Source organism: Hemicordylus capensis, chromosome 1 (genome assembly GCF_027244095.1).
Source record: "Hemicordylus capensis ecotype Gifberg chromosome 1, rHemCap1.1.pri, whole genome shotgun sequence".
Taxonomy (NCBI): Eukaryota; Metazoa; Chordata; class Lepidosauria; order Squamata; family Cordylidae; genus Hemicordylus; species Hemicordylus capensis.
Genome location: NC_069657.1, coordinates 144,400,335 through 144,418,129, shown reverse-complemented (window position 1 = coordinate 144,418,129; position 17,795 = coordinate 144,400,335). Strand labels below are relative to the sequence as shown.

Below are 17,795 nucleotides of genomic sequence, written 5' to 3'. Positions count from 1 at the left end.
GCACATCTTTAAGCTTTTCCCCATAGAGAATAATGGGGATTTTTGCAACCTTATAACTCCCTGTGGGGGGCACCACAAGCAGAGTGGGTTGTGGTGGGTGGTAGTGCCCAATGGGTGGAATTATGAATGAACAAAGATGAGCAGCGAATCCACTATCACTGCTCATCTTTTCATTCATAATCTTCTTTGGTGCAAAATGATGAATGAACTTAGAAAGAATCTACTCTCATTTCCTACCTGAGAATCTACTCTCAGAACACCTCAGACATTGAAAACAACAATATCCAGTACCCCATATGTTTGTGGTTTTGGGGATGGTTGGCACCCTATGTTCACTACACCACACCCTGCTCTGGGCCACCCTGGCACCCCTCAAGTGGAGTTATGGGGCTGCTGAGATCCCCATTATTCCCAATGGAGGAAAAGCTTTAAAAGGTGCCAATTAAAAACAAAACAAAACACAACCCACCCCTTTTACCAATTTATTTGAAATCTGGGTACCAATTTCTTTGAAATCATTGGGGCACTACCACTCAACCCACTCAACCCCTGGAACCCCTTTTCTGCCCCAAATCTGCAACAAAGGCATGCCAAATTCAAAACATTGTTAACAATAACCCCTTTACCCAATTTCTTTGAAATCTGGGTGGTAGCTTCCTTCCACCCATTGGGCACTACCACCCACCACAATCTGCACTGGGCCACCCTGGTGCCCCCCATGTGGAGTTATAACAGGCTACTGAAATTCCTCATTTATTCCCTATGGGAAAAAGCTTAAAGACATGTGAACTTAATTTTTTTTTTAAATCACCCCTTTACCCAATTTCTTTGAAATTTGGGTAGTATCTTCCACCCACTGGACACTACCTCCCAACCCACTATGGCCACAAAATGGAGGTCCAAATCCCCATTTTTGGGGGGGGGGGTCTGAATCAGTTTTTATACCCGAATCTGGGCAATTGAGCACAGGGGTGATTTGTTCTGTCTACAAGTCACCCGAATCAGGTAGATTCAGGTTCAAATCATTTTGTACACGAATCGATTCACACATCACTGATCCCATGGTGAAATAGACACTGTCTTAAAATCAGATTTAGGAGATTCATCACTTGGTCAAGAAAATTCCTTACAACCTAATCCACCTCATTGCTGTAGTTGTTGTTGGGAGAATAAAGGGAATAAGAAATATAAAACAGTGAAATACTGAAAAAAGAACTTGGTAAATAACATTTCCCTTTCAGATATGCCACTGTAAATGCATAAGGATCTTTGCCTCATCCACACATAACAGGTGAAAGAAAGGAATTGTAACTGGGACCATAAGAAGAATTTGTCATCCACATAAATCACTGTATCTGTGATTGAATTCCTCTCTCCTTAAGATGAGTGAGGTATAGGGATGTGCAAACCTGCACGATTTTGAGCTGGTCCAACTTCAAATTCAGCCAACTTGCCCTTGAGCTGAACCAGACCCGATTTGGCCACACTCAAACCTACCCACCCCCACCGGGGGTGCCGGTCAGGGGTTCTAACAAAAAACCACATTTTTTAAAAACAACTCATCACCTCCAAAGGGCACTGCCATGGGAGGGACTCTGGCCATTCCTCCTCCCACCGCTGGCCTCTCCCTGGTTTCCAGTCGGCCTGGTTTGGGCCATTTCAGTCCTTGTGTGGCCCGTTCTGGGCCTCTTGGTGCTGGTGGTGGCCATTTTGGAGGCTGCCACACATATCGACTGGCCACTTTCATGGAGGCCAGCAGCGGGAGGCCTGTGGGGAGGCCAGTGGGAGGAGAGAGGAATCACCAGAGACCCACCACACACACACACACACACACACACAGAGCTAAACATGGGGGTATGTTTGGGGGGAGGGGGCAAGACCGAACATGCCAAGTTCCATTCAAGTCCAATTCGGACTCCAACCAAACCGCGCATACTGGTTTCATGCACACCCCTAATGAGGTGGAATAAATGGTAGAGGTTAATGCAGTTTGACAACCTCTAGTTAGGGATGTGCAAACCGGTCTGGGGGTTTGGGGGTTCAGTTTGGGGGTTTGGGGGTTCAGAGTTGAACTGAAACCCCCCCCCCCCATTCCATCTGGACCAGTACCGAACCCTCCCCAGGCAGCTCGTGAATTTTTTTTAAAATGTAAAATATAGTTAATTACCTTCTGCCCCCTTGGAAGGCTTCTTATAGGCCACTGGTGGGGGGGGGGGGCTTTGCGAATGTTCCCTGGCCCCCGCCTGCCTCTAAAATCACTGCTGTGGCCCACCAGAGTATTATTTTTTTACCCATTTGGGCCTCCATAAATTGGCGTGGCAGCCATTTTGGAGGCTGCTGTGCATGTGCAAATGGCCTCTGTGAGACCCAGGGGCTCACAGAGACCATTTGTGCATGCACGGCAGCCTTTTTTTTTTTTTTGGTGGCCATTAAAAATATATATATAAATAGATGCCGCATATGCGCAAATGGTGTCTGTGAGGCCCTGGGCCATGCCAGGGGTACAATTCTGTTTCGGGTACAATTCTGTACGAAACTAATTGTTTCCCGATTTGTGTCCACGCCCAATTCAGACATACTTGTTGAGCAAGCATATTCTGGGCTTTTCCATCAAAGAGAAACAAACTCAAAATAACTTGGTTTGTTGTCCCCCCCCCCCCCGGTTCTTCCAATTACATTTCTGGTTATGTTATTATTATTTACTTTGGAGATGTCTCTAAGGAGCAGAATGGCTCTAGACATCATTGGGAACTAATTAATGGAGAGAGATGAACTCACATATAAAAATAGTCAGATATCTGACAAATACTGTTATTACTGGCGAAAGACAAAGAAAGCACATCTACAGGTAGGCTGGGCAACTAACTACTTTGACTAGTAGCCAATTTAGGTATGACCATTTTCTCCAAGGTGAAAATTCAGAGGAAAACTTGTACAAAGCATGTATCCTGCCACCTGGACATGAAGAAAGGTCAATTTTGCTATGAGCACATAACAGGCTCGTTCACATGATTATAATTATAGCAAGACATATGTCCTATCCTGGTTCAGGAGCTGAGCGCACTCCCATTTTGTGTTCATATGTGAGGGAAACAGCAAGGTTGGAGGGGGAGGAAGTGATTCTCTGGGAGAGGGGAGCTGCATGCTGTCCTTCACAGCTCTTGTAGTACCTGCACTTTACTTAGAGAGGAGGAAACACCATCCAACCCAGATGCTCTCTCCCAGACGCTGCCTCTGAGGAAGAGCACTTTTATGCTCAAAACACATCAGACAATGATTGAATAAAGATTTTACATTCAACGTCTTTGGCAACCTGCCTCCCCTTTTGCAGGGGGGTGGGGGTGGGCTTGGCTTTTGAGTGCTTCTTGGATGCTTCCCTCTTCCTTTCCGGGCAAGAAGAAACGTCAACTCGGCTTAACTCACCTCACCGAGTGGTTGTTGTGAGGTGTGGTAGCATAAGAAATATAAAGTATTGTTGCACTGAACAAAAACCTGAATGTTAAATGTTTCTCTAATAATATTTTCATGTGATGGTGCCATTAAAATTGCATATAGTTTGCTAAGGATGCTCCAATTTATTTTACCCCCTGCCCTGTCTTCAAGCTCAAGCGAAAGGCTCAGCAACAGCATGTATGGCAGTTTCTTTCTCCCCCTTCACACCTTGGACAAAGATATTGAAAGTATGGAGTTTTCCAGACTTTAATGTAAATTAAAAGGTCTGGCACCTCCAGGAAGCATAATTCCAAAGAACCATAATAATCTGTTAAAGACCAGGAAAGAACGGCTATTGTAACAAACTGCCAGATCAGTTATGCAAATGTACTGGCTGACATCCAGACTAACTTACTGACTAGTAGTACTCAAGGAGTAGTCTAGACGACTATTAAATTTCAATAGGCCTTCCTCAAATGAATTTAGTCAGGATGTCAGCCACTGGCTTCAGTCAAAAAGGATTTCCCCCATCAAATGTCTAGTCTGAATCTACTATCCAGCAACGTTCCAGGAAACTCCCTGTTCAAGCAAGCACAGTACTTTTGGTCAGAACCATTAAGAGCCATTCCAGGAATAGTTAGTACCACTTGAAGTTGTTCACATACTTTGTCCTTCATACATTACTAGAATGAGTTTTAGAGAAAAAGGATGAGGAAAGTTGGACTATATTTGTGTGGCTCTGATTTTCCCTCCTGGGAACTGCTATGCTCACTCTCCTCTGTTATCATGATCACTTTGACTACAGACACTCAGCTCAACAGATTTGGGACAGGCATACTTTGGGCTCAAGCCACTTTAAACGTTGCTTTGTCTTATCTTTGCTCTCTTCCTCTTATCAAGATAGTCCCCACCCCCTGCATGAGTCTTCATGAGTGTGTGAAGAACATTTTGTTCCTGCCTGATCCAAAACTGGGGAAGTTACAAAGCAGCTTTCCTTTGCTAGATTGTGCCATTCACTAAACATAAATGTAACTGTGTTCTGCTTGTGTACAAACCTCTGTGTAGCAGCTAAAAGGCAGGCCTCCAGAATCCCAAGAGTTAAGAATTTGCACAAAAAACCTGAAACAGCAGATTGAGGGTTTTCTTTCTCTCTCTTTTCAGTGGCCAGCATGATCTACAGTGTCTCGGTGATGCTGTAAACTACAAGGGTATTCACATGACCTACCAAGCGTGGGGAGGGGAAGGCAGGGTTTCACCCACCTCCCTCCCCCCCCCGACTTGCCCCAGCCTCCAGATATCCCACAATGCGTGACAAGCACAGTGCATTCAGGGCATCCCCCAAGAGACAGGTGGTGTAGGTGCCCATCTCTGTGTGCACACACACCAATTCAGCAGCCAGGTTAAGAGCATGTTCATACCCTTAACCTCGGCTGTATGCTGGACCACAAAGTGGGGTTAGGCTGGACAGTAGCACCAGGATCAAGAACGATCCCAGCACTGCCTAACCCAGGCTGGGCTGCCCTAGCCTGAATTAGGCTGCTCATAAGAACAGCCTTTGTGTCAGGGAATGCAAGGCGCTCCATTTTAAGATGCTATGGTTATTAACCTCTTAAATGCCTGTTAGCTCTCTCTTAAGCTATTTACATGTCATTGTCTATATTATTTTATGCCTCAGATCATTGCCTAGAATTTAATGAATTATTTTTAAAGTTTGTTTTCCTGTTGAAACTGACCTCTCATTCGTTATATGTCAAATAAAATTACTTGATCTAATGAAAGTTAGTAAGCAGCATTTCCCCTCACTCCATTCTGACACATAAGTAACTGAGGCCATTCAGACAAACAAAAATGGTGTTCTACCCAGGTTTGGGAGCTGTGTGTGCAAGGTAGGAGTAGAAACAAGGTAGGAGGGAAACCTGGGTAGCTTTTCTTTCTACCTTGCTTCCACACAATCATAATTACCCAGGTTTTCCTCTTACATTTACTTCCACACAACTGAAAAATTGGGAGTGCACACAGCTCCCAAACCTCGGGAGTACACAGTTTTTGACTGTGTGATTGACCTCACTTTATAGCAGGATGTTTGCCTCATCAGTATCAAAAAGATGACTACTCTGTTTTCATATTGCAAAGCACAAGAAAGGATAATTTCTAAGCCATCTGGATATATGAGTGCCTCTTAACTAAGATAACACAAAATAAGTCCTGTGCATTGGTTTCTGCTCCTAAGAAAAGTGAACTGCCTCCCTCATTAAATCACTCTCTCTTTAAGAAGGTGAAGTGGAATAAATGGCAGAGACCAATCACAGTGTGACCACAGTGAAGGAGTTCATTCTGTTTGGAATCACTGACCGCTCAGAGCTGCAGGTTCCCCTCTTTGTATTGTTCCTCCTGATCTATGTGACAACTGTGATGGGAAATCTGGGAATATTTGTTTTAATCAGAACGGATATCCACCTCCATACCCCCATGTACTTCTTCCTCAGCCACCTGGCTTTTATTGATCTTTCCTATTCCTCTGTCATTGCTCCAAAGATGCTGGCAAACCTTTTAGCACTGAAGAAAACAATTTCATACAATGCATGTGCAGCACAGCTGGTTGGCTTCCTAACTTGCATGATCACAGAGTGTTTCCTCTTGGCTGTGATGGCATATGACCGCTACATGGCTATCTGTAAACCACTGCTTTATCAGACCATCATGTCTCAGAGAGCCTGCATACTGTTGGTTGCCGGTCCTTATGTGTATAGCATTTTTGCTGCTCTGTTCCACATGATAATTACATTCCGTTTGTCCTTCTGCTCTGCTGTGATTAACCATTTTTACTGTGATGAACTTGCTCTGTTAGAGCTTTCCTGTTCCAACACCAGTATCAACCGGATATTGATTTATGCTTTTGCTGGTTTTGATTCATGCTCCCTCCTCGTTGTCCTCATCTCTTATATTTTCATCGTCTCCACCATTCTGAGAATCCGCTCTGTTCAAGGTCGAAGCAAAGCCTTCTCCACTTGTGCTTCCCACCTGACAGCCGTCACCATATTTTACGCAACTCTGATGTTCATGTATTTGCAGCCCAGTACTACCCACTCTTTAGGGACAGATAAAATAGCCTCTGTGTTCTACACCCTGGTGATTCCCATGCTAAATCCCCTGATCTACAGCCTGAGAAACAAAGAGGTGAAGGATGCTTTGAAGAGAACAACAAAAAGAATGATGGCCATTTGCCAATTTGCCAGTGATGGCCATTTGCCAATGAACATGTAAAAGAACTCTCTTTCCCCCCAGTGTATGTTGTCCCCAGTAATTGATTGTAACATGGGAGGAAAAGCCAGAATGTTCAGATATGACAGCTTCAGAAACGGAATGAATGATCTTCTGTGTTCCTTTGATTCCATTCTCATTAGCAATATAGAAATCGAATAAATAAATAAAAATAAATAATGCATAAATAATAGCTGTTCCAGTGTGTCCTGTTTCTGATACACAGTACTGATATATATTTTAAATGGAAACCATATATATATATATGGATATATAAATATATGGATATATATTTTAAATGGAAATGAATGGTTTGTATTGTCTTGTAAATCACCCAGAGAACTTGCATTTTGAGTGGTATAAAAATGTGTTAAACAAACAAACAAACAAACAAACAAACAAACCCTCCCTTCATCCCCCCAACATAGTTCAGTATCAAGTTCAATATCAAGTATATCATTGTTAGGGAAAGCATAAGTGCATGCAGTGACAGCTCATCTCCATACATTCCTCAATGATTATCTGAAACCTTTTCTAACTAATTTCCAGCATGGTTTTTAGTGTATGGACTATGGCCTGGAGTGTTCTCAATGACCATAGATGGTATCCTCATGAGCCACCTGAACTTGATGCTGAGGGACTGCTGCTCATCCCTTTAGCTTCAGGACTTTATCTTGATTGCACCTACCACTATTTTAAAGCTATATAAAATACTGGGAGAATTTATCCAGATATTTAAAGGTAGTGTCATCAATCTGCTGATAATATCTACATCACTGCAGAAGAGGAGGTCATTTTTTCTTACTCTGGATTCTTAGTCTGGAATGCAACTCTGCTTTGCTGGTGCTTCATTAGTCAGAATGTCAGCCAATGTTTGGAAAAATCTTAAAATTTATTTTACATTTGTATCCCGCTCTTCCTCCAAGGAGTCCAGAGCGGTCTACTACATACTCAAGTTTCTCCTCACAACAACCCTGTGAAGTAGGTTAGGTTGAGAGAGAAGTGACTGGCCCAGAGTCACACAGCTAGTATCATGGCTGAATGGGGATTTGAACTCGGGTCTCCCTGGTCCTAGTCCAGCACTCTAACCACTAAACCATGCTGGCTTTGCAGCCTATTTACAAGGAGAAATATTGATGGTTTCCCTGGTGCTGAGAAAGCCTTTGGTAATATTGAATGGCCATTTTTTTATTTGTGCAGTGTTTAGAAAGCAAGTTCATGTTTCTGCTGGAGTTGAAATTTGGTCGTGTATGAAGATAATCCAGGCCAGATTCTGCAGAGAAAATTAACTAGGCCTCTGTAGCCTGGCTTGTGCGGATCCAAATAAAAACTGCTTCTTCAAAGCCTTCTTTTTACATTATCTTCAGACACTAAGAAAAAAGCTTTAATATCTTACAGTTTGGAATGTGAAAGGTTTTTATTTTGAATCTATATTTAGAAGAAGTGATAGGGTTGCAAAGAGGGAAGCAGAAGGGGCAGAGAAAAGAAGAGAGTACTGTGTCTTGAGGCAGCCTTCAAGGGAGCTTCTAGGAGACACCGACACTTTGCATTGCCTGAACCTATTTCAAGGAGACGCAAAACAGAAGGAAGATGGAGGTCAGCAAATCCTGCACCAGATAATAATCCAGGCCAGGTTTTGTCTTCAGGAAGAACTTGATCAAAGAAAGCCTACAGCTCAACCTACAGCTGACAGAGGCCTTGCAGCAGAGACATCTACCAGCAGCATTCACTAGGAAATAGAGATGAGTCTGGATAAAGTCTTGAATTACACAAGTGACTTAGTCCAGTTCTATAGCCACAACCCTTCAGAGCAGTAAACCTCACAACATATGAAATAAACATCTATTCTATAATCTGTAAATTGTGTATACAGATGACAGAGTATATGTTTATTTTATATGCTGTGAATATAAAATAATCCCAGCATATAAAATATCTAAGATAATATAAAATATAATTACAACATATAAAATACCTCAAAGGTATCTTTTGTTAAATAAATATTTATACCTTTTTGGCTTAACTTCAATTGGTCTTCTCATTGTTCCATTCTCATGCCTAATATTTATCCCAGCAATTGAAAGGGTATAGTAAAAGGAAGTTTGAAAAAGTAGGTTAAGGACATTAGAGGCCATGGAAGAACTTTAGGATTTAAATATAAGAAAGGCGTAATAAAACCTAGGTGGGGATGGAAACCGCAACAGGCATAATTATTCGTTATCACCCTAGAACCTCTACGAATAAAGGTAAGGAGGAGCCTGAAGACAAGTGGAATAAAAATATATAAGCACACCCACAAAATAAATTAATATCCTGGCAATGATTGACATAATATGCAGGACTACATGAACAGAAGAAGCATGGTGGTGCTGAAAAAGCTGTTTTGATTGACAGGAATATTTGCATAAGGGCAGCCCTTACGGACATGTTCCTAGCTGTGGAAATAGCATATGTAATGAGAGGAGAGAAGTGAAATTCAAGCTCTGCCTCCTCTCCACAGTGAATGAATCTGCATAGTAATTGAAAGAGATGCTCTAAATATATTTAAGCATAAAATTAACGTTCGTAACTTGTGTATGTATAGCTATGAACCCCTCAGAATAGAATGTATTAATTTAACTCATATGCATAGGCTTTTTGAGGCTCCAAAATACAAAATGGCTGCCAGAAATGACCTCCACGGTCATTTCTGGCCACCCCACAACCTGCAGATATGCAAGATTGGCATGTCCCCCCCCCACTTTCCCCCCCCGTGTATGCCAGGGTTGGTGTCTTTCACCCGACCAGAATCCATAGATATCAAGGTCCACCTTTATACACACATGGACACACTTGTTTCCTGCTTTCCCACCAGCTATAGAGTCTAGAGAGAACCTGACAATATATTTCATGAAATAAGCAGATAACAATAAAAATGAAATCAGTGATGTAATGTAGTCATGATAGCTAGGGATAAGCAAGAACTTTTTTATTCCCTTCTGTCTTTAGCTCCTTCTTATGCTGTTATCTGAACTTCATTGTAGCCTTGAAACTTGTATCAAATCATACTATTATATCAGTGCATGACACCATCATATTGTTGGGAATTCTCTCTGGTAGGAGAAACCCTTTTTCATCATAGCAGAGTGCACAGAGGCACAGCACAGCGGAATTTAGTTAGGCATGAGTGTATGCTGAGAGTAAAGTAACTTGGAGCCAGTTCATAGTTTCAAATCAATATAAATGGTATTTATTAGAGAACTCCATTCTGGATAGGAAAGTGAAGAGTAAAGATCTCTAATCTAGCTAGCTAGCTGGATGCAGATGGATTCTGCATCTCTGCACACATGGTGCAGGGGAGAGGAGCTTGCATGTTGCAAAGTAGAAGGAAAAGGAAGAGAAGGGGGGAGGAAGGAAGTGGCTGGAAGGAAGGAAGTGTCCCTGAGATTAGCAATCTACATTCCAAAGGGATAGTGTCAGAGCAGTAGAGAAGGGACGACCAATGTCTTGACCCTCTAGCCTTCTGACTCACTAGTCTGTCCTCCTATGTCATTGAGACAAGAGACAGCATATAGTCCTTTACTTCCAACACATATCATACCACAGGAACCATGAATATTGTAATCCCCATGTTTTTGTGAAAACAGAGGCATTAACCATACTTGTTTCTGCAAATATTTAAACAGAAATTACACACAGATTCAATTCAGCCACTTAAATTAGCTGAATGCACTATTTTTAAAACCAGAATACTCAGGGGAAGGTTGAGACCAGGGTGGTTTTTTTGGTTTGTTTGTTTTAAGGATTACTTCCCACTGACCTGCAGAAACCAAATCGTGAAGAGAGCAGGTGGCGGCTGCTGCTGGACTCTTCCCCACTCATGGTGGCCACACTGTGGCACTGAGGAGGCTCTGGGCTGCTGGGAGCCTCCTCCTCTGCATATCTTGTGGGAAGTCTTGCCAGAGGAGAAAGGAAGGAGGAGGCAGAGGACACACAGCAGCTGTGGGGGAGAAGTGGGGGGAGACCGTGACAGTGAAACTGGGATTTTGGCGGGCCTCCCAGGGATACCTGGAATTGCTTTTTTAAATGTTGCTGTCCTGAGAAAAACAGGGCAGTTAGCAGGTATGGTAACATTGTGCTAATTTCCTAAATCCTATTCTGTCTGATTTCCAGCTTGCTTTTGTGGGTGACACAGTCCTGGTCCTTCTAATGCATGACCGGGAACTGGACATGGGGAGTGCATCCCTGCTCAGTTCCTCAGGGGCCTCAGAACGGTATGCTTGTGAGCCTCCTGGTGGTGGTGCTGGGGAATTGCTACTCGTCCCCATTTCCTTTGCTTATAGTATGAGTTTCTGCAGGACTCCATTTTGACCCCACTCATCATAACTTAATGACTACATGAAACCATTGGCAGAGACTGTCCAGAAATTTGGAGGGTGTTATTTTAAATCTGCTGATAATATCCACAAATGGAAGGGCTTTCCAGACAAGACAGATTGGCTTCTGGTCAGGAGAGTAACTGACCGAGAAAAAGAGCCTGTTTGAGGTAGGCCTGCATTCTCCCTTAAGGATCAAGTCTGTAGGCTAGGAATGTTCCTCTTTCTGGCATTGCTCCTGGAGTGGCTGCTGTGGTTGCTGTGGCCAGGGGCACTTTCTCATAGCTTAGGCTGATGTATCAGCTGTTGCCTACTGCTGGGGAAAGCTGGTTTTGCCACAGTCACACATATCTCGCTGATTTCTGTGTGGTGCTGCCTCTGAAGTTCTGATGGAAGCCTCTTTGTTCAAATAACACACAACAATACTGTACCAAGTTCGTTGTTTCCCAACTTGTGTCCAGGCCCAAAATAAAACTCTTTGTTGAACAAACCTATTCTCGGCTTATCCATCAAGGAAAAATGAAACCACAGCAACTTGATTTGTTTTTCTCTCCCAATTACATCCCTGGCTGTTTATGTTATTATCAGTTAATTTGGAGATGTCTCTTAGGAGCAGAACATCTCTAGACATTATTTGGAGCAGATTACTGAAGGGACATAGATGCTCATATAAATAGATATCTTCAAGGAAGGGTGTACATTACTGGAGAAAGAAACAGGAAGTACATCTGCAGGTAGGCGGGGCAGGGGATTACTTTAATCTTCACCAGAGGTTATGAAAATGCAAATGTTGTTGTCATGGGGTAACTCCTTACCCCACATTGGCCAGCCTGCCCTTGGCAACCAGACAGAGAAATACACAGAAGTACTTACTGTTGAAGGAGCATCCATTATGCTTTGCACTTCTCCTCCTGCTTGATCTTCATGTTTACTTGCTTTTCTGTTCTTGCTTGTAGGAAAGGGGCTTTATAGGCAATGATGACTGGTTGACATAGGACTTCATATTTGGAAGGTCAAAAGTGACTTGGCATTCTTGAGACAGAAGGTCAAGAAGAGGTTCCTTCCTCTTGAGAACAGGTGATAATGACTTTTTCCTGTGTCCAGGAGTGACACGGACCAGATAACATAGTTAGGTGTTAAGGGGTAGTCATTGCTAGGTGATATTGTTCCAAAGTTGCCATTATGGTGAACTTTGAATGCATCTTGACCAATAGGTCATCTACAAAACATAATGAGGGATTACACTAGGGGCAGTCATTGCAAGGTTCCAAGAGGTAAAAATGCTGGACTCTTCCCCCCCCCTTTTTTGTGTGTGCAAATTTTCCATTATAGTGAACTTAGAATGCACCCTGACCCAAAGGTCAACCAAACAAAACTTGCAGAGGCCAACCAAGTCCTAGACAAATACATTTCACTAAGACAGTGTGCGTTTTGAAAGTACCCTGAGTTGAGCATGCTTGTACCCCAGCAGTGTTTTGATCATGGAGGCAAAACCATTTATGTTAATGACCTGCTCTTAGCAAGTTTTATTTACTGTGGTCCCTGACAATATCCTAAATGGACAAAATTTTAGAATTAAGAACCAATAATTAATTAATGTTTTGAGCCTCTAAGGGTACAGAAATACACCGTGATAGCTGGTGAGGATTTTAACTAACACCCAATTTAGTCATGCATTGTCCTCCAAGATGATTATTTATTGGCTGGGGGAAAAGAACTGTCTACAAAGTGTGTATCCTGACATGCACAAAGAATGCAGAATTGTCTGTTTAGTTATGAGCACATAGATTATGTGGTTTAATACAGTTCCTTCCGTACCACAAAATATCCCCAACCTGAAGAATTTGCCAGCAGGTTGGATGCAAGAGCTTCCCTAGTGTCCAGACATGCTAGTTTCATGTTCTCTCTCTGAGGGTGTGCTCATAGACTATAGGGATGTGCAAATTGATTCAGGTTCAGATCGATTTGTATCTGAATCTAGCTGATTCAGGTGATTTGGAGACAAAACAAATCACGCCTGTGGACCATTGGCTAGATTTGGGTCCAAATCGAATCCCACCTGATTTGATTCAAATAAATTCAAGATTTTGATCCCTCCTATTAATTCCCCCAGATTCCCAGCTTTCATTTAAAAGAAAAACCTAAGCTCTAGCCTTTGTAGAACTGGAGTTATGCAGCAAAATGTGTGGTCACTATTTTTCAAGTGTTTGGAATCTTTGGTGTATGATAGGTTTCCTTCAATGAATCCATATGAGGATTCATTACACATCTTCATTTCTTCTATTCATTTTGACTGTCTTTTTGCCAGTGCCAACTGTCAACTGCCATGTGCCAACTACACCCCACTCCCACCCGCAAGGCAGTGGGGTACTACTCAGTTTATGTTCTAGATTCTGCCCCGCCTCCAAGTATTTAGGCTCTTTGGTGTCTAATAACCTTTCCTCATCATGAATCCCTATGAGGATTCATTACACACTAAACACCTCACACATTCCTAAAATAAAAACTGAGTACCCAGTGGCTTGTGGGTTGCGGTGTCATTGGAACATGGGATGCCACTAATTCCCCACCCCCACCTGCAAAGAAATGGGGTCAAAATGAACAGAAGAAATGAAGGTATGTAATGAAACACCAAAGAATCTAAACACTTCAAAAATACCTAAAAAATAAACTGAGTACCCCAGTGTATGTGGGGTGGGTGTGGGTGTAGTTGACACATGGCAGTTCACTGTTGGCACTGTCCAATAATAGTCAAACTGAACAGAAGAAATGAAGGCATATAATGAATCCTCATAAGGATTCATTATGAGGAAAAATTGTTAGACACCAAAGAATCTAAAAATTTCAATATTCCTAAAACTTAAAATGGGCACCACACTGCTTTGCAGGTGGGAGGGTGGGGTGTAGTTGGCACATGGCAGTTGACATTTGGCACTGTCCAGTGACAGTCAAAATGAAGAGAAGAAATGAAGGTGTGCAATGAATCCTCATAGGGGTTCATTATGAGGAAAAGTTAATATATACCAAAGAATCCAAACACTTGAAAAATAATGACCACATATTTTGCTCCATAACTCCATTTCTACAAGGGCTAGAGCTTACCATTTTAAAAAAATGAAATCTGGGGATCTGTGTTGGAGTTAGGATATGGTAATTTTGAATCCCCATTGTTCCCTATGGCAGAAATGTTCAAAAATTAAAAAAAATCATTCAAAATCAACCAAGTGTCCCACTGCCATGTACCACTGCCATGTACCACCCAATTGATATTTGGGTGGTACATGGCACCCATGAGGACCTACCCACCACCCAAATTTGGTGCCCCTAGGACCTTCTTAAGTGGTCTGAATCGGTCTGAATCCAAATCAAATTGAAGCAAATACAAATCGAATCTGGGGTGATTTGTGAGGGGTAGATTTGGACACAAAACAAATCAGGGGCAATTTGTTTTGGGCACAAATTGAATTAAAAAAAATCAATTTGTGCACATCCCTAATGGACTGGTAACATGGTCAGCAGAGACCACATGCAATTTTGCAGAACAGTCTGCTGGCCATTTGCAGACAATCCATGAGGAAAAGTGTGCCTTTTGAAATCACTGTAAACACATAATATTAAACATGAAGATTATGTCTGTATAGAAAATGTGTCCATAATTATAAAAGGGCCCCTCAGGACCTCATAACCACATTTATTAGGATACCTTGGGAAAAATCTATTTTTTGTAATAAATCCTAAGACCCCACACTTAGCTGTCTTCACTTGCAAAAAATGGATTTAGTGCCTTCACAGATCTTGAGGAATAAGGTAGAAGAGCTCAGAAACTTCGAGAGTTTTGCCATGTGGAACGTAGAGAAAACTACCCAACAACATATTCAAGAGACTGTTACTGTACATTATATGGTCCAAGAACTGCCACATGGAAACTATTGATGAAAATACCAGGTGGGCAATAATTCAAGCTGGGGTCAAAAGCTCACGAGAAAGCAGACATTTGTGAAGTGCTAGCTGTCCTATAAAGGCAGTTTGACGACCATTGTTTTATTCATTAAGAGGCAAGGTCTTCTGTGGGTGCCAAAAATAATAGTTCTGCTTCATAAATCTTTACCACATTGCCCCAGATGATGATGATGATGATGATTATTATTATTATTAATTCAATTTCTATACCGCCCTTCCAAAAATGGCTCAGGGTGGTTTGCAAAGAGAAATAAACAAATAAGATGGCTCCCTGTCCCCAAAGGGCTCACATTCTAAAAAGAAACACAAGATAGACAACAGCAACAGTCACTGGAAGTACTGTGCTGTGGGTGAATAGGGCCAGTTACTCTCCCCCTGCTAAATAAAGAGAATCACCACGGTAAAATGTGCCTCTTTTCCCAGGTAGCAGGGGTAATTGTCCATCTTCCCATACAAACTTGGAGGAGGAAGCCCCTTAGTATTTATCGTACCCATTGCCACTTGCATTGTTGCATTGGCTGCGGCACTTTGAATAGTGTACCTGTACCATGGTCTTTTGAACTGAGGCCTCTTGTTGTCAAAAAATATTATATGTAATTAGTTTCTGAAGGAGAAAATGCAGAAATGTATTTGCCAAATTGCTACCATTTCTAAAGGACCCTATGGAAAAGGGGACACAGTCTTGGATTTTGATCTAGAAGCCCCATCAGGAAAGGAGCCCCAGAACCTCACATTTGTTGTTGTTATTGAGAACAAGGGACATAAGAAATATAAAGCAGTGAAATACTGAAAAAAGAATTTGGTAAATAACATTTCCCTAAAAATACTTTCAGATGCACTGTTGTAAATGCATAAGAGTCTTCACCTGATCAGCACATAACAATCAGCACATAACAACCACCAGAAGAATTTATCATCAATGCATGTCACTAACTCCCTGACTGAATCCTTCCCTCCTAAAGAAGATGAGTGAAGTGGAATAAATGGCAGAGACCAATCACACTGTGAACACAGTGAAGGAATTCATTCTGTTTGGAATCACTGACCACCCAGATCTCCAGATTCCCCTCTTTGTATTGTTCCTCCTGATCTATCTAATCACCATGATGGGAAACCTGGGGATAATCATTTTAATCAGAACTGATTCCCACCTCCACAACCCCATGTACTTCTTCCTCAGCCACTTGGCTTTTGTTGATCTTTGCTATTCCTCTGTCATTGCCCCTAAAATGTTGGCAAACTTTTTAGCCACAAAGAAAACAATTTCATACAATGCATGTGCAACACAGCTGGGCTGCTTCCTAACTTTCATGATCACAGAATGTTTCCTTTTGGCAGTGATGGCATATGACCGCTATGTGGCTATCTGTAAACCACTGCTTTATCGGACTATCATGTCTCAGAGAGTCTGCATACAGTTGGTTTCAGGTCCTTATATATACAGTTTTTGTGTTGCTCTGTTTCACACAATAGTTACATTTCGTTTGTCCTTCTGCTCTGCTAAAGTAATTAACCATTTCTACTGTGATGACCTCCCACTGTTAGCACTTTCCTGTTCCAACACTAACACCAAACAGATTCTGATTTATGCTTTTGCTGGTTTTGATATGATATGTTCCTTTCTCATTGTCCTCATCTCTTACATTTACATCCTCTCTGCCATCCTGAGAATCCGCTCTGCTCAAGGTCGAAGCAAAGCCTTCTCCACCTGTGCTTCCCACCTGACAGCTGTCACCATCTTCTATGCAACTCTGATGTTTATGTATTTGCAGCCTAGTAGTAACCACTCTCTAGCAACAGATAAAATAGCCTCAGTGTTCTACACACTGGTGATTCCTATGCTGAATCCCCTGATCTACAGTCTGAGAAACAAAGAGGTGAAGGATGCTTTGAAGAGAATAACAGAACGAATTGCAATTCACTGATGAATTAATTTAGAACCACACTTTCCCCCATTATATTATTTCCCAGCATGGAAAATAATATTATTTGTTGTGGATCTAGAACATGTCATCTAGGCTGAGGACAGATGTACAAGCACAACAGAAATCTCAACTGTCATATATACTAGTCAAACACATCCTGGTTGCAACCTTTTGCTCTTGCTTTTCCCTGCTGGCACTTACTTCCATGACCTCCTCTTTTGCCTCCAGGTGTGAGCATTCAAATATAAGCACTTGATTGCATTGTGCATTGTTAACATTCCCCAACCAGAGACAGAGGATGGGATAGTTGCAACTGTGGTGGGCAGGAGTAGGAGGTATGATAAGGAAAAATGGAGCCAGTGGAAAGGGAGAAAGCTGAGCTATTTCAGATTGCATTTAGTTTCCTGATATTTCTCACAGTTCAGTTTTAAATATGGGCTTGGTGTGTCCATGAAGAACACACTCATGGTGACATCCAGATTGCAGCTAACACTGTTCTTGTTGCTATACAGGAGAAGCAATTTTTGACAACCTCCTCTTCTCTGTGAAGCTGACGGTGACTCTCAAAAATATGACCCTAAGGATTGCATGACCCTCAGACAGGTATATATTGGGGGGGGGGGTCACAGTCAGCTTCAGCGAGAAGAGGAGATCTATGAAAATCACCCTTCCCCCCCCCAACACCATCACACTGTTACAGTAATGGCATGTTGACTTGGTGTCAACCTCTGAGTTACTGTGGGAAACCAACTGGTTGGCGGAAAGGCAAGAACCCTATTGCACCTTCTGTTAGTTCTTTGCATGGAAGAAAGGCCATCAGTACTCTGTTTCATATAGTTGCAGCATATGTCCTTTGCCGCAG

The 17,795-nt window shown here is 42.2% G+C and overlaps 3 protein-coding genes across 5 annotated transcripts in view; 2 read left to right on the top strand and 1 right to left on the bottom strand.

Annotated features, from left to right (window-relative positions):
* Positions 1–12,076, bottom strand: part of LOC128339282 (olfactory receptor 1020-like) — a 39,790-nt gene extending 27,714 nt beyond the window's left edge. Inside the window, exons 1-2 of one of the 2 annotated variants that reach the window (XM_053282899.1) lie at positions 11,922–12,076; positions 10,493–10,672 (exon numbers count right to left, since the gene is read on the bottom strand). The gene's annotated coding sequence lies outside the window, so the exon portion shown is untranslated. The remainder of the gene's footprint in view (positions 1–10,492; positions 10,673–11,921) is intronic. The other variant, XM_053282900.1, reaches the window with a different exon arrangement.
* LOC128326564 (olfactory receptor 1038-like) lies at positions 5,722–6,696 on the top strand. The gene has a single exon (XM_053253679.1). It carries the CDS (start codon positions 5,722–5,724, stop codon positions 6,694–6,696), a length of 975 nt encoding a protein of 324 aa, XP_053109654.1.
* A 2,086-nt stretch (positions 12,077–14,162) lies between the features above and the next one.
* Positions 14,163–17,456, top strand: LOC128339281 (olfactory receptor 1038-like). 2 transcript variants are annotated; one of them, XM_053282898.1, is made up of 2 exons: positions 14,163–14,187; positions 16,023–17,456. In XM_053282898.1, exons 1-2 carry the CDS (start codon positions 14,163–14,165, stop codon positions 16,931–16,933), a joined length of 936 nt encoding a protein of 311 aa, XP_053138873.1. In that variant the 3' UTR covers positions 16,934–17,456. The 2 variants fall into 2 exon arrangements, with proteins under 2 accessions (XP_053138873.1, XP_053138872.1); XM_053282897.1 differs by lacking the exon at positions 14,163–14,187 and having other exon boundaries at positions 15,918–17,456.
* The last annotated feature ends 339 nt before the right edge of the window (positions 17,457–17,795 follow it).